The sequence below is a fragment of the Ostrinia nubilalis genome, chromosome 13 (assembly GCF_963855985.1).
Source record: "Ostrinia nubilalis chromosome 13, ilOstNubi1.1, whole genome shotgun sequence".
Lineage (NCBI taxonomy): Eukaryota > Metazoa > Arthropoda > Insecta > Lepidoptera > Crambidae > Ostrinia > Ostrinia nubilalis.
This window is the reverse complement of record NC_087100.1, coordinates 14673061-14698400: the sequence shown is the minus strand read 5'-3', so window position 1 is coordinate 14698400 and position 25340 is coordinate 14673061. Positions and strand designations below refer to the sequence as shown.

At 37.7% G+C, this 25340-nt stretch overlaps 1 protein-coding gene across 1 annotated transcript in view; it reads right to left on the bottom strand.

Moving 5' to 3' along the window:
- The window catches only part of LOC135077347 (uncharacterized), a 59736-nt gene that overhangs the window by 33454 nt on the left and 942 nt on the right, over positions 1-25340 (bottom strand). The window contains exons 2-5 of the mRNA XM_063971872.1: positions 24993-25149; positions 20943-21837; positions 20465-20565; positions 3941-4126 (exon numbers count right to left, since the gene is read on the bottom strand). Of these exons, the coding sequence (XP_063827942.1) occupies positions 3941-4126; positions 20465-20565; positions 20943-21837; positions 24993-25149 (1339 nt within the window). The remainder of the gene's footprint in view (positions 1-3940; positions 4127-20464; positions 20566-20942; positions 21838-24992; positions 25150-25340) is intronic.

Sequence of the window (25340 nt, the reverse complement as noted above, 5' to 3'; positions counted from 1 at the left end):
GTCAGATTTTATGAGACCAAGCGTCTGACATGGCTTATTCGTAGTAGTCGCCCACGACTTCATATGGGTGGACCCCGTTTTACCCCCTTAGGGACGGAGTTTCGTAAAATCCTTTCTTAGCGGATGCCTACACCTTATAAGGAAACTACCTGCCCAAACAAGTTTGTAGGTTTTATAATTTCTGAGAGTTCTTGATTAATCAGTGAACTTCCGAAACACGGAATTTCCGAAACATGGTTTCTCAATATCTTTTTCGACCATTGCATGCATCGTGTTGATTCTTGTCTGAACGTTCAAACCAAACTATTAGAGCTATACACAAAGTGATTTTTCAATTTGGGTATCACTTTAGGGAATCGAATCCAGAACCTTTAGTTCAAAAAAGCTAGTCCCTAACCACTAGATCACTGGAGTGGCTCTATTTACGCACAATTCGTTTCGCAACATAATAAATAATATTGCGAATTCTTTGATAGTAGAGAAGAAGATTTACGACAAATATAGACTAAGCATGTCATTTGGGATTAGCTTATCTTTTGAGTAGCTTTCTATCAGTGAAATAAGTCCTAAATCAAATCAGTACACTCTAGAGATTTCCTCTTACAAAGGTTTTTACAAACAGGATTTTTCTTTATGATACACATTCCTAAAGACATAAAATAGGCCACCAATCTTTTGTACGCACATGATATGGTATCTTTAGCCATAGTTTTTTATTGATACAATAAAGACGTCTACTTTATATTTCAAGATGTAATATACTTTTATCTCTGAATTTGACCGCTAAAATGTACTGTGAAGGGCAAGTTAAGTAATGTCTAACAAGAAAGACTGGTCTAATAAAAAAAAATGGCGTAAAGTCACTGTGTAGAATGAATTAATATTAAATTATGAATTTTTCCAACAATCACACCAATTGCTCAGCCCCAAAATAAGTAGTAAAGCTTATAACATGGTATCTAGACAAGTAGAAATGTAATAATATGAATAAGATTCACATAGAAAAATATCTTAAAACGTTATACCTACTAGTACTCATAACATTGGCATTTTCCCTTAGAGGGAATGATAACCTTCAGACGCTATTTCTGAACATAAGACTTTGAAGTTTCCTAATAAAAATATTATAGAAACTAAGGCTGAGTTGCATTACCTAACTTTGACCGTAGCTATAACGATAACCGGTGTTTTTTGTATGGAGTTTGACAGATTTTTGACGTTTGTCAAAGTTAAAGTAAGATGGTGCAACCCAGCCTAAGTACGAGTATGAATAAGTACTTTATTAGTACCACTATTAATGTATATGTGGTTTTACTGTAATTTGATCGTGACAATAGCGGGACATAAATATAACGTTACGTCGGCGATCATTGCACTTGGCTCATATTTGGAACGCGACAATGTATTACAATGCCGTAGAGATGTCGTTAAGCTCTTTATGTCGTCTCTTGAATAGTAAGATCGCTTCAGAAGTTGACACATCATTGTCTACGTAACTGCTAAGTATTGATTACTAGCGGCCGCTCGCGACTTCGTACGCGTGGATCCCGTTTTACCTCCTTGGGGGTGGAGTTTCGTAAAATCTGTTCTTAGTGAGCATCTACGTTCTAAAAGGAACCCCCAAGCAGTCAATCAGTCAGTAACCTTTCGTTTTTATAAATATTTAGTGAAGTGAAGATAGATAAATGTTTAGTGAACTAACCGATCATAAATTGAATCAAAACATTTTGAAATACCAACATTAGCCTTGATCCAGGACCCAAATCGGATAAAAGTTTATAAAAATATGAGAATAAGTGATTCCAACATACAATTTAAACGAATATAAAGAAACATTAATTATTGAGATCTAAATCATAAAAATAAATAAGGCCTTTAAACCATGAGTGAAAAGGCATTTTTTCTGACTTAATCCCTTATTACAGTAGTTTGCATTAACACCATCGGGTGAAATTCTCATCAAAAATAAATGAATTTAAACGTGACAAAAGCGGAACTTCGATAAGACGATAAAAACAACATAACGTTCGCCGTTATTGCACTTGGGTCACATTTGGAACGACATTGTATAAAATATAATGTCGTAGAGGTATCGTTAACTCTTCACGGCGTCTTTCAGGATAGTTCCGCTTTTAAGGGCACTTCACACGTTAAATTGTTAGCGATGTGCTCATATACGAGTAGTTTGAACTTTGAAGCAATGTGTAAAGTTCCTTTATTACAAACTTTCTTACTTTCAATATTCCTATTTATGGCATTTACTATAGTGAAGGATAGGGACAGAAGTCGGTGGAGGGTTGAAGTAAGAGGAGGCCTATGTTCGAAGACTATCAAAAGGCTGATATAGACAGTTAAACCTATTGGGCTGTCAAATATTGTATACAAGTCAAGCTGTTGTATCAAAAAGTAAAATATTTAAACAAACCGTTACAGGGTGTATTTTAAGATGTGATGACGAAATATAAGTGTGTATGTAAATAAAATATTCTATATATTAAAATATTCTTCATAGCAAAAATCTACTCGTTCAGATACTTACAAATGCTACTGACTCTAACGCTCAAAACAGTCTATAAGAACTATTGGATATTTAGTACACATTTGTTGACGAAGTTTCTTTATAACATAATATCGATGCCCAGCGCAAACGATCCGGGTGAGCCGCCCCGAACCAACCCGTATCAATATATCATTACCATCACTGTTGATATGAAATTAATATCGTTTTTCAACTCAAACATACACTTTCGTTTGGTTTTGGAAAAGTTTTTGTGTGTAAGTAGTAATTGAAAACTATTATTTACTCGTAGCTAATGGATTCTGCCTTTTCTAATGGATTTGAATCATTAGTGTTGTACAGTCAAGGAATGAAAAGGTTCGTCAGTTTTCAAATTGATTCCTTCAACGAATCGCGAGCACATATTACCTTTTGAAACTATGTTACAGAATAATCTCGAATTAGAGAAAATAATCTTTAACTGTTCATCAGTAAAGTTCAAAATTATTCAGATCAAAGTTGTTTGACGATTTATCTTGTCAAGAAGATTATTATGATTGATAAACTAAAACCTTCTTGTTGGTTCAACCTGCCATTATTATTTCTTTTAAATAAAAATTGCACTGATGGGATAGAAAAATAAAAAAGCAAAACCTTATTCGTCAGCAAACGTCATATTTATTTAAATGTTAGCAGCACTGTTTCTTGCACTGTTATGTTGGCAGGTTTGACTCTTACAGTACCTAGTGCAAGCGAAAACCGACGCTAAGGTGACGAACCTTTTCATTCCGCGACTGTACATACTATACAACATATTCTTGCCTATGTAGTAAAATTGTGTTTTACATATTTACGAGCTGTCGATAACGATAACTGCTCTTCTGGGAATCATTATCAATTGCACAGTTGTACAGGATTTATGTAATTATCGCTACAACATCCGAATGATCCCAATGCTATTTTATCAACGATTAATAAAACAATAGCTATTTCAACGAGTCATATAAGTTGGCAGAGGCCAAGCCCTTCTAGACATGTATGGAAAATTCCTTTTCTTTAGTCGGCTAAAAATGGCAACACAGTCCTGGTACAAAATAGTTTTGTTAGCCTGGTAAGAGGTGCCGATGTTCAACTGGCTTTTGCCGTTTATCATCACTTTTTCAGCAATGGCAATCCACTTCTGGGGATATGTCTTCCCAAAGAACGCGACAAAGAAAGGAATTATTGAATACCAGCTCATAGCACTTACAATCAACACTAGGACGCTCGCACACGAAGTATTTAGTTGTGCTTCCTGTCATTCCACATAAAATTAGGGCTAGCAGGGGGCGGTCGTAGAGGGAACTCCCTTCGCTTCTCCACGCAGTCCTACCCGAAGATGCCTAGCTGGCTTTTGTGCTGACACTAGTAACGTATTCAACCTAATATTGATCAAGCACTTACCATCAACGCTGGGCCGTTCGCACACAAAGTAGTTGTGTTCCCTGCACCCTCTGTCGTTCCACATAAAGGTGGTCGTGGCAGGAGGTGGCCGTGGTGGGAATTCCCTTCGCGCCTCCACGCAGTCTTGGCCGGAGGTGCCGTCGTCGTTCGGCTGGCTACTGTGTTTGCGCCAGCCCGGAAACCAGTCTGGAACAAAATTAAGTATTAAAGTCTGTGACGAGAATATATCTAGACTAAGAATTATCTAAATAAGAGTTTAGAAGAAAGGCAATAATATTAGGGTATTAAATTACTATACAATCACCTTAATTATTATTCTCTGACACTAAAAATTAATCTTACTAAGATTTCGTGTTGGTTACTGAGTCCTGTCACCGTGGGAAGTGTAGGCCAAAGTCCTCTATTTGCCTCTGATAAATTAGAGAAAATAACCTGATTATAATGTACGATACTAGTAGAAGTTTGTCTAACAGCAGTACACAGTCGCGTTTCTGCTGCGTTTCTGTACTCGACCAGTTTGAAGTCGCCCTTATTTCTTTGGAAATATGGAGGCAGGTATTATTTCAATCTGTTTCAGGCATCCAATTACAAAAATCATTCCATTTGCCTACAATTTCCGAAGCCAAGAGATCTATTTACCGTTTATACATTTACGTCGATCCACCTTTAATTAAAGGTTCCGAGCATAATCCGATATTCCTTTAACGAAAAACTCAATATCTCCCCGGGCAAAGACAATCGGCGAAATAAACGGGAATTCCCGGGAATATCGATACATCTCCCCGCATTAATATTAATAAGGAATCTGGCCGAGTTATTAGAACACGCTGAGGTTGCGTTATTGTCCGATGCTAAAGGTGGCGTGGACTTTCAGTTGAGGAATAGGAAGAAAAATAAAGATTATCCTGCTTTCGCCTCCGAGATTTATTTTACCATGTAGTACCCCTGTACGACAAGCCAATCCGCACACAATATTCAGCGCAGTAGTAGTAAAAAACAAAAGAGCGGGCAACCCCACCCCTACCACGCTGTGGGCTCGGTGTCCGAGCGGTCTCATTCCTTTGTGCGCACGCGCAACGACCGCACGCAGTATAAGAAAAATGCTTAAGTGACGTCACCAAGGACGTTTTTACCGACAAAAAACGTAATTATTTTAAGTTGTGCAGTGTAGTGACGAGAATTAGACCCAACACAAGGTTGGTTGTAACAACTATTTTGTGCAAGTGCTCGTACATTTTTATTATAAGCGTTGTGACACGACGCGTAACTTTGACCCATTTTTAGCTCCAAGTTAACGCGCGATGTTAACTAGTAGCCATTTTTTGCTCCGAGGTAATGCGAGATGTTACCCAGTAGCCATTCTTTTGCTCCGAGGTAATGCGAGATGTTACCCAGTAGCCATTTTTTTCTCCGAGGTAATGCGAGATGTTACCCAGTAGCCATTATCTGCTCTAGCGAGTTAATACGAGATATTAACCAGCAATCACTTTATATTCGGTCATATTTGCGGGTCATTTTTTAACCAGTAGCGTTAATACGAGATATTAACCAGCAGCCACTTTATGTTCGGTGATTTTTTAACCAGTAGCCGTTTTTTGCTCTAGCGAGTAAAAACGAGATATTAACTACCGAGATAGCCAGGTATTGTAATATTATTCACTTTTACGAGTTTTTAAGTATCTTCTTTTCGGCCATTTTTAAAAGCCGTAAAAACAGAACATAATGAGCTCATACAGAAAAATGTTGCGTTTGTACGAAACTACCCACATTAAGAGCTTGCCTTCTTGGCCTTACACCTTATGAACCATCAACCATCTTGGAGCATGATGACCCGGCGCCGCGGACGCACTCGCCCCAGTCGAGCCTCCGCCTGCTTTTATAACGACCGATGACCCTGTGGCCATACACATTGTTCAATGCTACAAAGGGTAACTGAATAATTTTGTTGTTTCGTATTTTTATACATTACACCAATCGATATTGGTCTAAATACAAAGGCTAGTAAGAAAGAAATAAGTATCAGATCAAAATTCAAAGTGCATTTATGTAGATTCGTTACTTGCTATTATAAGGTCAGAATAAATGATCCTAAATAAACCTTAGGCCGGTTTGTTGACCGAACCGAGTCGAAGTGGAAATAAATGCCTACTTTATATATGAAGTATGACAATATGTCGTTTTTTCTATGCAACGACTCATATTAACTGACATTGTGATTGTGAGTACTTATCAGTCTCACATTTTTTTGTTGGAAACTTACAAAGATCTTTCTACATTTCCGGTCGGTCGACCAATTACATCGACGGTCGACAACTATAACTCATTATAATCCTCTAAAACGGGAAAAGAGGTATTTATTTGATATGACAACTAATCCAGGCTGCTGCACTGAATATATAATTTAAGCTTTAGCCGTTCGCATAACTGTGTGAATCGAGGCTTTATACAGAGGCCGTACCGACAAGCTACGCCCTGCTGTATGGTATGATGGGCTAAGACCTATCACCCGCCCGCGGCGCAACCACGCCGCCTTCCACAAGCGCAGGCGCCGTTATTTACGCCGCAGCGCCGCGCCGCCGCCGCCGCATGCCCAGCGCTGCCAGAGCACCGCGGGAAGCGCCATTAAAGACCGACCAGAACACCAAGGTAACCCGCGTCCCTAGACGACGCGCCATCTATGTACAGGTATGTGCTGGCCGCTTAAAATATTGTTATTTTAAATGCAATGTACCTAATATCCGGTTACAGAATTTATTGTACCGAGATACCTATTCGATTCCCGATTCGAACCCAGATGTTTTTTTTTTTCATAATCATCATAACCATGCGAGTAAACATAATTAATTATACATAACAAATAATTATACACGTCGGCGCAGAGACGTTGATATTAAGAATATTCTTAATCGCATCCGTCGACACGAGTACATTCTGAGATTACCCACTTGTTAAAAAAAAAAAAAAAAATGTTCCTAGATGGTGGACTTAGATAGCGTTTATATAAGATGCTAAACAAAGTTTATGTGGTTTAAGCACTTCAAAGGGATGATATTTTAACCGCAATTAAACTTTTAACAAAAGATTCATTTATGGTTTAAAGAAACTTATTAATATAAAATATTTTATGTTTATTACATAAACACGATAGCCACTGAAAAGCAAATAGAATTATGGTCTTATTTTAACGGATGTTTGTTTTGTATCTGAACAAACAGGCAACATTTTTGTTTGTCTCTTTGCGGCCTTTCTTTATTTAGCCCTGATATTTTTACAAAGTTTATTTTTTTATTCATGACGTCTCACCAGCTTGTATCTATAAATAAATAATAGATAAAATCTAAGAGCTTCCTTAAACTGTATCGGTATCGGTACATAAGATGACGTCATTTTTTTCTTGTATTGAAAAAACATTGTTATGTAGGTTTGTACCTACTAATCAATGTATGATTAATGCTAATAATACTATTGATAGTCTTACGAAGTAAGCCTTCATCATCATTATTATTATTTATTTACTAAAAAAAAAAAAAAAGAGGTCAGTTTTAACTCCCATGTACTGTTTTACAATTGGTTCGTATAAATTATTTATGTTATAACGTTATAATTCTCATAAGAAGAGATGCGACATCATGAAATACATTGAATCATTTCTCTTGCTAAATCTTTTAGACAAGCAAAGTATCTTATTATGCGTTAAAGCGATAATAACTATGCCTTTATAAATTTAATTCAATAATAATTACATTGTAATCAATGTAATAGAAAATTATTGACGCATCAAAAAAGAAATCGGGCCGCTTGTAATAACAACCGGACTAGTGGACTTTGGTCAATCAAAGAACGAATCAACCACATAAAATAAACTATGTATTATGTAGGTACCTACCAGTACTACCACTACTTGTAACCTTTAGTTTAGATTAAGGACATTTTTTAATAATACCAAAAAATAATGCGATATTATTTTACGAATCGATAACGCTGCCACAAACTCATAATAATGAATGAGTCTTTCTTCCCTTTCTATGAAGTATAAATTGAGAATTAGTATTTGTTATTTTTTCTTAGCATGATTATAAAAATTCAATCATCACAGTCATAATACTGAAGCTGACTGAATCAAGGTGTCTGAATAAAGACACGGAGTAGGAGCTTGGTTCAATATTGTCTCAGAAAATGTTAGACGCTTTGGTTTCAGTACATGACATAAACCTATTTTTTGTTTCTTGAACTTTGTTTGATATTTAGTCATAATTCATATTTTATCGTCTGGCGTAGAGATTTCTACACGATTAACATGAATTAATTCCAATTAATTCGCCTTAGAATGGCGACCATTTTTTTTTAGACGTTAATACGTTTTTTCACTAAAAAATAAATAAATAAAAAATAAAAAAAAAATAAAAAAAATTGAATGCTGGGGCAACAGGTACATCAGTAGTACCATATTGCCCATTTAAGCTTAGCTTTCTTTGGCAGTGAGTTTTGTATTTGGCAGTCGCGGATCAAACAAAACGTACCAGACTCCGCTATACACTCCGCAAATAATACATGGATATCCTTCCTTCGACATTTTACACTACGCTTCTAGTCCCAAACTGGGCAAAGCTATGGGTCCTAGACAACGGATATAAACATACTTAAATACCGTTTTTATATACATAAGTACATATTATACATAGTAACACCTAGACCCATCACAGAAATTAAAATGTATCAATTCAATTTCTGCCCGGCCGGGGATCGAACCCGGGACCTCTCGGCATAGTAGTCCGTTTCGAAACCACTACACCAAATGACTGACAAATAAATATTTTTACAATGCTCAATTACATCATTGTACCTACCTTACTCTATTTTCTTAGCATATTCTAAAGTCGGGTGCATCCTATAATAACATTAAATAACCACCGCTTAGCAATATCGTTAGTGAAATCATATAATTTATTGAAATATATAATTATTTAAATAAATATTATAATTTATAGGTCAGGTTTCAAGAATCAAAAGATTGCTATTAAAAGGTGCTATTAAATAGAAACCAAACTTTTTCCTCGCAACAGTGTTACTTGGAATCCAAATTAATACTGTTTTGGAATACTGGTCAAACTGTATCCAAATAAATTAATAAGTTTTAATTAACCACATTATTTATTTATTTAATTAAAATGCAAGTGAGCTTATGTTTTACAACAATCAGAGTGTTAGCCTTGCAATCACTGTGATCGATTCGGTGTTAACCACTACCGTCGTCAAGCTCAGTTCTGAGATGAAACTGGATAAATATAGGAAAGGAGTGTCGACACGAGGGTGTTCGGCCCACACAGCACGCGACACGCGGCAGTATTGCCTGCGGTTTGCGCCGCTGTCAACGTTGATACAATTAGCCAGTGTGCTGGATAGACAGGATGCTCTGTCAACTGTCTTGGCAACTTTTTACAATCAGTAGTCGTACTTAACAGTTAATAGAAGTACAAATAAATGTATATAATAATACTCTATAATGAACAAAATCTTGTTGAGACCGTGATACTTGTTATTGTTATGAATAAGTGATGCAATACGATTATAATACAAAAATATTGCTTTATTATGTATTTAGTACATTGACATTTACTCTCTTAACCATTTAACATGGACATTGATCCATGCTCTAAACATCTACATGGTAAAATAAATCTCGGAGGCGAAAGCAGGATAATTGAATGATCAAACGAACTTACCAAGTGAAGTTCGATCTAAATTATCCTGTTTTCGCCGAAGAGATTTAAGGTCCCTCCCAACCCGAAGATTTCTATATCTTCTTCCCTGGAGGTAAACGTCAATGTCATCTCTTCTCTAAATATAATGAGACCGCTCGGACACCGAGCCCACAGCGTGGTAGGGGTGGGGTTGCCCGCTCTTTTGTTTTTTACTACTACTGCGCTGAATATTGTGTGCGGATTGGCTTGTCGTACAGGGGTACTACATGGTAAAATAAATCTCTTCGGCGAAAACAGGATAATTTAGATCGAACTTCACTTGGTAAGTTCGTTTGATCATTCAAATAAATAAGTTAAACTTCTCCAATAATCAGGTGTCTTATCCCACCATTTTGTCCAATTAATTTCATTTAATTTTTTTAGCATCATTATCATTTCAGCCACAGAACGTTCACTGCTGAACATAGACCTCGCCCAATGATTTCCACATCGGCAGGTTGGTAGCTTAAATTTAAAATTTTACTTAGGTATTAAAAGTTATTTTGTCTCTTTGTTAGGTATCCTTGAAAATATTTAAATAGGAGCACTATAAAAGATTTGCCGACCTAATATTGGATTACTTCTGACAGCCACTGTTATTGCTTATTAAATATTCAAATTACAGTTTCTACTTCGACAAAATAACAGGCAAATGTTTAGTTTTCAGATCTCATTAGTTCCAGCAATAGGAATGTTGTAAGAGAACCTCCAGAATAATAATAATTCTACTAACTTTACGAAACAGTTGAAATTTTAATGCTCTTTGTGGAATTCTACGAATGTACGTTTCTTGGATTTGTTTTCACCAGGCTTTGCATACTGGCTTACAAAGAAATAGTATTTTGTAGAAATATTTAGATGTCATTCGTCATCGTTCTTATTTCATTTCCGGGAAAATATTACTGTCGAATTTGGGATCAATGAAAGAATTCCACAGAAAAAATCTTGTGTAAATAAAATTCTTGGAATTGAATCATCAGAAAAAACACAATTCATCATTCATCATCATCATTTCAGCCATATGACGTCCAAAGACAGCAAATTTAACGTCTAATTAATAGACAAAAGGTATAATTAGAGCACGAATGACTTTCATTAAGGGTGTTTGTTCTGACATCGAATTTTTGCTTCTAAAGAATTAATTGCGGGCCTGATAATTAAAATCGGAAACTGGAGAGCTCGAGGATGGATCGGCTTCATTGCTCTGGATAGATTTTAATAGGGTTCTATGTCTTGGGGGAGCGTTTCTTGTGTCCGACATCTTTAAAATTATTAGGTACGTAGGCAAGCAATTTATCGCAAGCGAAGATGATGGATTTATTTGGTTTAATAGGATGGCACTGCTATTTCTTTATTCTTCACATTTCCTTGTACATCTGTGTGTTGTGTTTGATTTCCCATTGTAATGTTTAATTATTACTGAGGTATAATCCCTCCATGTACCATCACCAGGCATTTACTCAGAAATTCATAGTTTTATTGTAAAAAGGTTTGTTTAATAATAAAACAAAAATCCTTTGCAGTACACATTCTCTACGCTTTTTGTAAATCAAGCAAATATGCCTTCGTTTTTCATACAATAAATCCATTGTTACATTGTATTTCATACATTGTAACTGTAAAATTCTGAATGCCTCAACAATCACGCGAAGCGAACGGAAAAGTTGGGAATTATGCTTCTCTGTTGATACAATTGCCGTATTCGATGCTCTGGTGTCGAAATTTTTCGCAACAAACTTTTGTACAAATGTTTTGATACGATGTGTTTCAAACTGCAGCGTTCGGCGAAGTTTTGGTAACAAATTGCCGTGACGTAAGGAGATAGTCTCAGTAACTTCATCAATCAAACTTTATTTATTTTATTTATTTATTTATTTATTTATTTAATTAACTTTACCTAAAGCTTGCTCTATCTCTACTTTGGGACATATTTCGGCTTGTATAAATCGTTTCATCCACGAAGACGCGCCCATTCTTCCGCTAATTAAGTGTTATCGGTACACGCTAAAATTATCCATGAGTGCACGCGCACACTACAATAATGACGCTCGGATTGCTGAAACTCCCCGCATCCCACGCTTCCCTCGACCAAAAATTGGTGGGGCGCGTCTTCGTAGATGAAACGATCTTATAAAGGACGAAATGTGATGTGGAATGTACCTATACTAGTATACATACATATTATATTTGTGGACTGTGTATATGAAAATGATATTATGATGAAAGAAATATTGTATGCGACACGGTTGCTACTGAGAACTGAGAAGTGGCGGAAGTAACTCAGTCACCTGACAAAGGCCTCTCATTACCGGAAATATTAATTATTTCCAATAATAAATGTATAGTAGTACAACATCTATCTACTGTTAGGTATACCTAAGCTGTAATCATTGTATCCGACTCGCATTTAGTTTACTATGTACTAACTAAGGAAAACCTGTAATTGGCATTACTTGCTATACAATATTAGCATGGTACTTGTAATTAATAATAACTTAAAAGAATATGCTGTAGATTTTGCTCGAATAAATAAATTCATAAAATATCAAGCTTTTTAACCAAAACTTGTTTTCTAGGCGCCTTCTGAATCATTCTACATTGTTCTAGAATTCCATATGACTGTTGCCGCCCGCAGCAGGTCATGGAATTGAATTTTAGACAAACACGAATTCCCAAATCAATTTTTGCTTCAGCTGAATATCAAACATTTTTAGGACTGTCAGGGGCGAGCTGTGCAGGCAGGAAACAAAAACGTCTTCCTTGCAGTCTGTGTTTAATAAAAAAAAAGTTTGGTTTACAGTTTTAGGATTCACTGTCAAAAACTATAGATAGCATCAGACAACTGGGTGATTTGAAATCATGAGATATTAGCTTTTATTTTGTGTCAATCAAACCTTGAGATTTGCTAAGTTACTAATTAAACTCTAATGTGTGAACCATACACACTAGATAAATCTTTTTGGCGCAGTCTGGTAAAAAGATTTTGTTGTTGATTTTATATTACGGTTTTATGGTTCCATATTAAAAAAAAACATTAAAATTTTAATTATTAAAAGTTCTGCCAATTAATAACTTGACTTTTTAAACCTAAACAACTGGACATTTTGAAAACTTGACATTTTACGAATTTGACAATTTGCGCATTTGACATTTTGCGAATATGGCAATTTGCGAATTTGGCAGTTTGCGAATTTGACAAAGTGAGAATCTGGCACATTGCGACCGCTTGACAATTTGCGCATTTGACAATTTGCGCATAAACGAATAGACTAACCTGTGATAATTTACGTGCCATCTTGTTCTAAACTAAATATAGCTTGTAGGCATTATTGGTACCAGAGACCACGTAACAGAACTTATCTAAATACCTCGTTGCAGTAAATATTTGTGAAAACATTTGCATCATAATTACACAACTTCAAAATACCTTCAGCTAGACAGGCATTTGCGAAGAAAGCATTCCACAGACATTGTCCACACATGAATAGTTTACGAGTGCGGTCGGCGCTTCTCAAACTTGTTGCTTCCACAGCTCCACTTTGAAATTTTGTGTGGGTAGATTTCTAAATAGGGATGGCATGTCAACCTAAAAATGGATCCTTCGTAGTCGAATTAGAAGAGGTTGCAATAAAAATGTAAAATGTAATGAAAAGTCTAAAGTGCTCTCTAGGCTATGTCTGCGACGTTAGAAAGACTTGATGAATTTTGCGTACAAAATTCATCATTCGTATTTTACGTTACGTTATGTTACGTTAATGTCATTACGTTAATGTCTTTATTGAATAAGAACAAAAATGATCAATAAGGAAGACTTTTACGACCGACCTGTACATTGTACGTAGGTACATGGGTATTATAATACCATTGTGTAGAGTCAAACGTCCGACAAAAGCTTTTATTTATATTTAAAATGTAAAAAAATCCTCTTGTGCAAACCCGTCAAAGTAGCTCATTCTTTCGTATTTATTTTATCTAGTTTGCTCAATAATAGTAGATATCTAGTCCACTACAGCAGTATAGATATTCTCATATTAATATAGTAGAGTTTCTATCAAGTTTCGTTCAAAGTTCCGTTCAATAAATCAAAACCCAACCAAATTCAGTTTAACTTTAAAGTGCCGAAATTTGGTTCCGCTTCCACCTCTATAACTCAATTAAAAAGGATCTCTAGACGCTTGCGGTCTCATTACGTCATCGCGGTGACGTCACGCGCGAACAGGTGTTAGCTCATTCTGCCTCTTACGAGTTAAGTGAGGTGAGATTTACCTCCACTCAAATGCTTTGAGTTTTCATAAAAGCTTTTTGGTTGAACTTTTGTAAGTGATGAACCATAATACATTTCTCTTTGTTCACATGACGTTCAAAGATCATAATTGTATTGAAATACATTGAATTTTATAAAGGGTTACTACTTTATCTATAAGAAATCCTAATACTTTTAGTATTCCAATGAAAGAGCCACTAAAATCCATGATTTATCCATGAGGTTTTTTCATTGAAATGAAAATGATATCTACAATAGAAATAATAATTTAAATCTAAATAGAAACACGTTCTAATGTGACTAGGTAATTAAATTAAAACCAAGAGAAAATTAAACAACGATACTAACAAAAGAATTCAGGGCAGGTAGGTATGGCAAACACTACCCCCTTAGGCACACATGTAAGCAATAACATAGGTTTGAAACCTATGAATATTTAACTAAAGTAACCATAGTGAAATTATGAGCAGTAACGTTGATTGAAACATGCCACAGGTGTTACAGTATTCATTACAATTCCAAGGCACCAGACCTGTTTTTCAGTTAATCCTTCGCTTCAAACTCCTTGTGTTTCAAGAACGCATTCTTTATCAGGGAATCCACGGACAGAACAATTGTTTATTCACCATCACATCACAGCCACAGAAGGTCAGCTAAATAGGCCTTCTCAATATTGTAAAAGCGCTTTTTAAAAGCCTACTTATTGACTTTCATAGCGTTGGAAGCGATCTGAATCTAGCGGATTCCTCCTGTATGAAATATATGAATAGGAAATCTATGAAAAATATCGAATTAGATATTCTGTGTGGATTAATGTTACTGTTTTCCCTTTTACTGTGCCAAACCGCAAGCCAAATCTTTGTTTGCTTACCCCTGATTAAATTTACCATACTAGGAAAGGGATTCCCATGTTAACAAGAACAGGGAATGTACGAGTACATACATAAAAACAGACATTTTGTTTGTTTATTCATACTTTATTGCCCGGAAAAGGTCGAGTGGAGGGGGGAATTAATAGTCTATGTGGTATACATACATACAGCATATATTACTATGTATGCGTATTTAGTATTTACTATGCACGATAGAGGTCAAGGCTATAGTTGTGTGTTGTCTTGTACGATACATGTTTTGGTTTGAAGTTCCATTATTAAGTTTAATATTAAAAGGAACTAAAGTTAAAGTTATTCTATAGATTGCCGATAGATGGCGTTATTTTAATTTGTAGATCGCGGTGGGTACATTTCTTCTATTCCACTCAGCCAATTAGCGCCTGCTCTTAATCCAGTGTCAGATGTAAACAAGAAATACACCGTCGTAAGCGAAATTTATGGGCCTATTACCGTTTTATGGGGCATCTGTCCCGTAATGGTATTGGTGGGATAACTTTGACGATTTCCCAGATTACACAGACTTACTGGGCAACAGACAATGAGGGCTATCGTTTTTATACTTAACAGTTGGCACCCCTGGCGATTGACAGGACCTTACTCTACAGTGGCGCCATCTTGATGAGTGCAAATGCGATAGTCCTCCTACCACTTTAGCGCTCACCAGTTGGTGCCACTGTCTTCGCTACTAGCAAGTGACAGGACCTTACTCTACAGTGGCGCTAACTGGTGAGCGCTAAAACGATAGCCCTCATTGGCATGGGACAGTGCATTCAATTTCTAGAATATACCGCGGATAAAACTTACTTAGCTTAACTAAAAGTATAATGAAAAACTATAATATCCATATTACAGTCAAAGCTCATATTCGGTCAAACCACTTTTGACTGCAAAAATCAGGCCTTAGTTATAAGCACTGTTTTTGACCGAATATGAGCATTGACTATAACATTCCTTTGGTATTCAAATCGCTCTATTCAATAAAAAAAATAAGATAAGAAATAGCACGAGATGAAATTGCAAATGAAAACAAGCCACCTTTTTACTCGTAAATACAAAACAACATTTTGGTGAAAAACACAACATAATTTATGATCAAACTTAAATTTGTTGACGGAGCTAGGCTTTCAAAATTTATCTAGGCTTTGAGTACCAAGTAGTCTAGACATTTTGGCGTCGAGTGACGATGTCGACTCTGTGGTAATAATTTAAGATTTATGTAATTACGTTTCTTCGTGGTAATTAGAATTATTTATTGCTGTTGTCTTGAAAGGGAGCCGCAGGAAGGAGTTTGGTGTTACGTTATGTAATTAATGAGTTGGTTGTCGTAACTCAATGGTTTTCTTTACAATACCTATATTTTATTAAAATCTTAGTTACCCTGAAAAATTTATGGCCGAATTAACAATCCAACTTTGGTCAGGGAAATACATTTACAAATACATTTTGCATGAAATGGAAAAGCCATCAACCGGGGTAAACGAGTTTTTGGATGAAGACCGCGACTGTACGGGCGGCGCACTGTAGCGGCGACGAGGCGAAGAAGACCGGCAAAACCTGGAGCGAGATCAAGCGAGAAGCTCAAGACCGAACGAGATGGAGGACTGTTGTGGACGCCCTCTGCCCCATCTAGGGGACATAGGACCATAAGTCAAGTAAGTCAAGACCGCGACTGTACAAGCGTAGGATGCATCCAGTTACAGTAACGGCTTGCAAAAGGTCGCGAAATAGAGCGCAAGCATTTGGGAAAGCCTATGTCTATACTCGACGCAAAGACTCGTGGCATGCGTGGCCATAAGTAATTTTTAAAACAGAGATGCACACTCGCTAATATTTTATGAAATTACGTATTATAACTACGGGAAACTACGCAACATCTTTTCGTCCAAAATACCGCAGTGCCTGAAGACGAAAGTCTACAACCAATGTGTGTTACCAGTGATAACTTATGGCTCGGAAACGTGGCCTCTCACGAACTAAAGTCGCTGACATAGCCCGACGGATTAGCAAGCTGAAGTGGCAATAGGCAGGGCACATAGTGCGCAGAACTGACGGCCGATAAGGCAGCAAGGTTATGGAATGGAGGCCGCGTATCGGAAAACGCAGCGTGAGACGTCCACCTACAAGGTGGACCGACGACATCGTAAAGGTAGCAGGGAAGCACTGGACGCAGGCCGCTACAGCATTAGGGGAGGCCTATGTTCAGCAGTGAACGTCCTATGGCTGAAATGATGATGATGATGATGACGTATTATAAACAACGCTATGCCTGCTTCTATGTGACGTCATCCATAACAAGCGTGAGTGCAAGAGAAAACGTGATATACACTGTCTTATTATTGCCACGGCCACGACTCTTTGCGCCAAGTGTAGCAGTGGACTGAATGAAAAAGCAGAGGTGTCAAACTAATACTTACTAGCGACACCTTCCGGACGGGTCTCGGGCATACAAATCAGGGCATGAAATCCGTATACATAACCGAAACTTTCGTATATTCGAAATAAAAAAATATCCGTAACCGTAACCATAACCGATTCAAAAGTTTTGGATAGTTTCGGGTGTAGGCAGAGTCAAGCAAGTCCCTACGCTGATTTAATGATTGCATTTTAGCTTTTTTGTGAGACCAAAAGAAGGTGACTGATGCCTTCTACTGTGTTGGACAACAATTGCAATTTGCATTCTACATATAAATAAATAAAATAAATAATAAATAATCTCGGATATCCGAAATAAATAAAAAATCCGTAATATTATTATTGCAATATCCGTAACCGTATCCATAACCGAAACTACATTTCCATAACATCCCTAAACAAATCCCTAATGTGGCAGCCCTATATCCGATTATGATTACCTAAACGTCCACTGGCTCTCAGTCCTCGAGGCACGGAGTCCTCAAGAGGGCTCTCCACTCGATGGCAGTTCCATTGGAGAGTCTTGGCGATATGTGCCGAGTTTAACGTTGTTAGATTATAGATAGATGTTTTTTTTAACGCTGGATGGGCAGTGTTTGTATAATGCTAAGAGACGTTGGACAAATATTAACACAGAATTTTTGTAGTTATAAATTCACAAGCCTATCTTTGATATTTCAGTCTCAATTTGAGAAGATTTTAAAGATATTTAGATAATAACACAATTGACAAATTCTAATCATGCAGACTAAGTTAATGACTAGAAGTGATCGCTTTTTAGATAAGATCATCACAATCTGCGCTGTTTCAACTTTTTGTGTTTCTTGCAATCATCACTTTTTCTGTTTACAATTAGAATAATCAATATCAACAAAGTTACCTACTCTAATCAGTCTATGTATCGTGATCGCTTCGCCATTCGTGTGATTAATTCTCAAGCCCCGTCGAAATAAATAAAATATGAAAGCATGCCATTTTCTCGAAATCCATAACGAATGTAACAGTGTCTAGAGTCACTAGAGTGTAGTCGTATGTTTCAAAAGTTATTGAGGCATTATTTCAAACGCATTCGTTAAAATAATTAAAAGGCTATGTTTTATTAAAATCATGTTACTCGCTAGATTAAAGTGTTAATTAATTGACAATATGAGCAGTAGCTCCCAATCCAATTATCAAATTGGACTAAATGAAAAGCGGAACTAACTTTATTAATATGGGAAGCTATTAATTAATAACTATAGTTCTGTGAATTGTAAAATTAATACGTATTTTAGTTTGAATTTTCGATATTAAGTATTTGATTTGTTATTTTAGGCTACACGTTGTATCTGCAGATTTTATAGGTGTGCTTTGACTACGTGTAATATCGGAGTATCACAAAAATCAATTGCACTATTTAAACTGTAGGATAGATGCTTATACAATTTATTTTAAACCACACAAAACAAGAAAAGAAAGAAATATACAAAAGAGATTTAGGTAGTTTTATCCCTATCGCTATGAAACGGATCTCTTCCAGACGACCTAGGGGACAGAGAGTTGTTTGTAATGGATGAAAGGGGGGGCTGTGACAATCAGTTAATGTGTCCAAGGGTTTGTTCTCACAACAATCCAGGTTTGCGGGATCAAGTAAAGCATGATCCCGCTAACGAACGATTGAACGGATCGGTTTCTTGTAAATACAATCATAAATATACTATTAAACGGGATCCTTTAAAAAACAGTTCCTGCAAAATACGGGATGACTCCATGGGAACAAGCCTAAGATTGTTTGTTGTTTCTTTTCCACAAAATGCGTCAAAGAACAGTGCAAACGAACAGATGAGTGAATTGTTGTAGTTCCCTACAGATTGCCGCTGGGACCACGGATATAAGAGAAAAAAAACAATATTGCGGTTAATTCAAGTTGAAAGTCATAGCTGGTTTAATACTTTACTCTCACACAATGGGAAAAAAATTTAATTGTCCGACACAGTAAGCGAACCCCGTGCAATGCGACATTCCACGGAGACCAGCCGCTCTATTATACAGCTTCCGAGGATTCTACAAGAAATATTTAGCGAACGCCGCCGAGGTGGAATGCGAAAAGTATAATGCATTGAGCGATAAAATGCAGTAAATGACACTATTAAATGCCGCTAGGAATCTTTCAGGTTAGAGCCATAAAAATGTATGCCAAATGTCACTAAGGCATTGTCCAGGAGGGCGAATTCGCTGCGAATCCTACGCGCGTAGAATCATACTCGTGTTGGTGAGATACTAGCAGCCAATACATTGCGTCCACAAGTTGACACAACATACGCTCGTGTTCGCGGCGAATTTGTCCTCCTGGACAAGGCCTAAGTCTTACCCTAGGCACAGACTTTGAACACGTATGAAAGTGCGCACATTGGATCGGACGATTCTTCATACAAATTAGAATCGGGTCCAACCATCGGCCGACTAAAAGGCTATAGTTTGCGAGTTCAAGACTCACACAAGGGATACTTACAACTAGTTCTTTATCTACTATTCCAAAGTCCACCAAACCATTGATTTCATCAATAAAATACTTTTGCTAGACCTACTTAAAGCTTTTTTTACTAAGCCCATTTACCTATTACTACCTTGAACCTTAAGTTTGTCTTTACGTAGAAAACTATTTTCCATTTTCCTCCGAACACTTTACTAATATTACTCATAGAGTTAAAAGTGTAACTCGAAAAAGAACAAGTGAACTCCGCGTGAATTTTTAATGCAATGCCAGGAAATGGTTATTACGTTGTCTGACCTTTGGACATTTAGCTGATGGCTACTTGGAGCTGCATTTGTTTTAGTTATTCAGAGCATGGCTGAGTTCAACCAGCATAACTATAAAACCGTAACTGACAAAGTCAGAAAAGTCTAGTCTAGCAAACGCAAAAGTGCGGAAAACAGGGCTAAGTTGAAACTGAAAAAGTGGATTGCTTTATTTATTTTATGAAAGAAAATTAACTGTGATCGAAGATTCCCGTTATAGTATTTCATCTGGTGGCAGATTTAGTGTGTGAAGCATTGGACAATAGCTCAAGTAATCTCTTTGATTAGGCTATGAGAAAACATCAATTCGTACGTAGCATCATTAAAGGCTAAACCTATTTTTTCTTAAGGGGGGAATTCCACAATACAGTGACAGTGGTGGCATTTAAATCTAATGAATGAAGGAATAAAAAAGATAAAAGTGGTAAACACTCACGGGCATAGGAAAAAGGCAGGCCGTCCGACCATCTGAACTCGCCTTCTTGAACGGAGTCCGTGGCGCCGATCCAGTATACGTCGTCCACTCCTGCGCCGGGCCTGAGAAAGATACGTGAGGTAAGATAGAGATAAGATAATAATATTTAATCCTTTTAAAAGGACAGAATCCAGCTTTGATGGGCTTTAGGTTGATCAATGTTAAGTAAGTAAGGTAAGGGTCACTGGCGACAGGTGGTGTCGCGGAAGTCTAAGGCTACGGCCGGATACTCGCGACACCGCCACTTGGGCGATGACGGAACGCCGCGGAGGTTTTAGTGGGTATACCCCGTCCTTTTTAGTACGGAGCAGCGCCCTTTTCAGGGCGCTGGGAGTCCCACACATCACCCTGGCCCCCGGCAGTGCTGACAATGCGCAAAACATTTCCTCCGCGACAAAAAAAAAGGATCATTGGCGAAACTGACAGCAATAATACTCACACATGTATTAGCATTTGGTCTATAATCTGCTGCTGTCGTTCACTCAGCACGCTGACCAGGTGTCCTCCTAACCGGACGCACTCAGCCTCGGCTTGCCTCCACGGCCTCTTCGCCTCCCTCACAGCCGATATGCAGAAGTCACCAGACAGCACCCACCCGTAGTCACAATGCCCAACAACATCCTCTATTGCTTTATCCATCCACCACACCTTCAACCACATCGCCGAAGAATTCTTCTTCGCTAGCACACTAATGTTCAGTCGCACAGAATTCGCTTCAGATATAATCTGAACACTACGCAAAGGGTCCCCTGGCTGCGAACAGTGCTTCCATCTCGACTCCCCATCCTCCAACGTCAGCTCCATCCCTCTACACCGGGCGAGCGCATCCTCATGTATTATATTCGACAAATCATTCTCTTTCACACTCTTTGGTCCCGTGCCCATCTGCAGTCTCAACGCAACCCGGTTTCCGTAAGGCAAATGGATGTGGTACGAGCAGAACAGCTTCACAGCTGGGCCGACCTCGAACGAGCCGTTCCGAGCCGTCAGTAGGATATCATGGCAGTGATCTACTAGACGGTAGGTCGCGGCGAACGAGGGCCGGCCGTGGAGTTCCACCGCTGGGTTTTTGGAGCTTGAGGAGTACATGAACTTTCTGCTCGGCGGTGGGATCTGGTCGAGTTTTCCACAGAGAGTGGGCGTGTTTGGAGCGAAGCGTATGAACCCCGCCGCGCAGGGTACGTTGAGTTTATGTAGTTCTACGAGCAGGGCGTTTTTTGGTGACGGCTGCGGGATGAGGAGCCGACAGCCGTGTGTCCGGGGCAGGTGCCCGGAATGCACCTTCCCACTCCGCGCCGCTCTCAGTCGTATAGCGCATTCTGAAACAAAATTGCCTGGCGTGAGTCATAAACGTAAGTGGTTTCTACGTTTTATGTGCTGTGACGCAGTGACCACACGATCTGCACTTTAGAGCGTCGTTCATTAGGGGTAAATTTTAGCTAGACGTAGCTAGAACTGTCGTGAAACGTCGTTTGATATTATGTGTTGCGATATTTATCGTTACCATGTGTTTAATGTAATGACAAACGATGTTGCCTCATGTTGCTGAAGCAATTTCTAAATTTATGGGGACGCTAAACAGACTTTAATCAAAAATATTATTTAAGTTGATCGCCTACCCACGAGTTGTGTAGGCGCCGTAAAAGAAGAGCCTTTGGAGAGTTATCACGCTGTTATCTACTTTGTAATTTTATAGGTGGGGCTTGTGGCTCAACAAACATTGTCGGCAGTGTGCGGATTAAGCCGGATTCTGGCACGTGGCGGACTTACTGTGTTGTTTGCCACTCTCTGCATTACGACTAAACTGAATATTAAAACACGTTAAGATTTAGTTTTCTGGTCATAAGCCCAAAATGAATTTTAGGCCCGCCATACACGGACAGCTCGAGCAGTTAGTCAGTGATAAACATACACGGACCACTCTTGTAGTCAAGAGTCAATAGCTCGAAGCTGCCAGTGATAACTGCTTGAGCAGTTGGTATTAACTGCTAAAAAAATCAAAAGCGCGCGCGCCGTGGAATGAAGAAAGTGGGCGGAGGTAACTGCGCGAGAGCTGTCGACAGCTCGAGCAGTTAGTGTATGGCTGGCGACTGCTTGACCGCACGATGAAAATTCATCGTGCTGTCGACCGCCCGAATCAGTTGCAACTGCTCGAGCGGTTCGTGTATGTGCGTCCATAAAACTCTGCAGTTCACTGTGCAGTCGCAGCTTGAAGCTGTCGACCCTGACTGCTTCTAGCGGTCCGTGTATTGCCGGCCTTAAAGCTTTTACATTTCTTACGTTAACTACATATTGTTAAAATAATAGTAAACGTCGTCGTATAAAACTTTTCAAGAAAAATATCTCAATAAGAATGTAACTATTCAGATTCAATGCGAGCTTTCGGCAAAAATGTCAAATTTATTCAGACACATTTATTTGATTATGCGAGCACGAAGCTTGTAGTTTGAGCGTAGGATCTTATTGAATTATTTATACGACAAAAACTATTCAATCTGCGAACGAATGTTGTAGCATTGATTATTCATAGCGCAAAATGAATATCTCACGTTTTTTAAATATTAGCAGGCTATAACTTTGTTATTAATTTGTTTGTTGAATAATATTTATGTTTATTTAAAATCTAATTTCGAAAATATGAGTTTTTCATCAAGACTGCATGTAAAATTACAGTATTTGAATGCATTACAGCAAAGTTGTGATTTTTACAGTTAGTTAGGACTAGAGGCGCAGTGTAAAATCAGTAAAATGTCCAAGGATATTTATTTATTTATTTATTTAGTTGTAATGTTCTCATCAGTTTATATGCTTTATTTTCAGAACGTTAGAGCAGTCTATAGCAAATATCGTGTCTGTTGGAAGATAGAAAATAGTGTCAATTTCGAAATATATTTGGAGTGCACAAGATGGATGGCAACACCAATACACGTGGTGTGGCGGCGCCCGATAGCGTGGAAAATACATTTTCGATACACAACTGCCGGCGAATATTAGATATTTCGTCGAAAAATGTCGAGTAATTTTTGTAACCCCTGATAGGTGATGTGTCACCGTTGGGAACGGCACAATTGCTTTTCAATCTATCACATAATTCTTTGACAAATAGAATAAAATAAGTTTGTCGAATTGTTATCAATTTTTATATTTGAGTTATTACTTTTCAGTAATTCAAAAAGATACACTGAAAGAAAAAGATGGAGGTAACTTTACGAATTTAAACAGTTTTAGGTTCAGTACGAAATCATAATGTAGGTACAACTTGCTATACAATGAGACACATATTATTATGTAAAAATTCATTGTCATTGTCATGTAAATGTGTTTATAAATGTATTTGTAACTAACAAAAAAACTACTTTGTTTAAAATACTTTAAAAACAACCATTGCCTTACTTAGTATAATACTTTTTATGGAGACCATCATAAAGATTTAAAGGATGCCTGAACCCCGATAACCGCCGGCCTACATATAAAGCCTTATCATTCACTGATAACAGGCAATCCGACCTTTTGTGTGGTCCTTTATTTATTTTATGAGTAATTTTTTGTTGTAATCTACCAATGTCATAATTTAAAACGGTCAAATATTACTAACATACGAGTAGCTCAATCGGATCATAGGTCAATTAATATTATAACAGGTCCAACCTAAAGTTGATAAAACAAATGAAGTTCAATTATGACAAATGAATAATAATTTGAATCGAAAAAGTAAGTCGCCTATTTCGTATTCCTAAAGTTTATTTTTGCGTTCATTTATTAAACTCCCAAAAAGGGTAAAAAAGTTAAATATGATTTCATTCAGATGTAACGGGCTGAATTCAAAACAAGAATGACGCGGCACTTTGTCCAAATGGCTGTTTTTCAAGCGCCATCATTCTTTGCCATCAGGTGAAATGGGCAACGTCAGTGCTTCCCAAACTTTTGGTAGTTAAATCCCAACTAATATTATAAATGCGAAAGTAACTCTGTCTGTCTGTCTGTCTGTTACGCTTTCCCGCTTAAACCTCGCAACCGATTTTGATGAAATTTGGCATAGAGATAGTTTGAGTCCCGGGAAAGAACATAGGATAGTTTTTATCCCGGTTTTTGAAACAGGGACGCGCGCGATAAAGTTTTTCTGTGACAGACAAAATTCCACGCGGGCGAAGCCGCGGGCGGAAAGCTAGTATCTGATAAACCATTATTATGTATATCCCAAAAACAGCAAGATTGATATTGCAATTTCAACACAATAGTATTATCACATTTTACCAAACAATAAACGATTTTTGTCCGATAAATAATCTATTGCATCATATAAAAAAATGCTACAAAATCTCCAAATTGCAAAAAAAAATAAAAATATTTGTTCAGTTTTCTGTGCTGTCGTCCACATACAAAGTGACACACTATGATACTATGTAGGTTCGTTCGTTCGTTCGTTCGTTTCAGCCAAATGACGTCCACTGCTGGACAAAGGCCTCCTCCAAGGTTTTCCACTATGCACGGTCCTGCGCTGCCCGCATCCAGGCTCTTACCGCGACCTTTACCAGATCGTCGGTCCACCTAGTAGGAGGCCTGCCCACGCTACGTCTTCCAGCCCGTGGTCGCCACTCGAGAACTTTTCTGCCCCAACGGCCATCGTCTCTACGAGCTATGTGACCCTATGTAGGTATTTCTAATAAATACTATTTTGTTAGAAAAATGTACAAATTATGAATTCAAAGAAGACTTCCTGATGGCTGTTTAAGATCATACCCTTAAGTAAAAAAAATAAATTAAATTGAAAATAAATATCCTCATACTTTACCAGTGATCGCAGAGCCTAAACTTTGAGCACCACTGCTTTACCTCC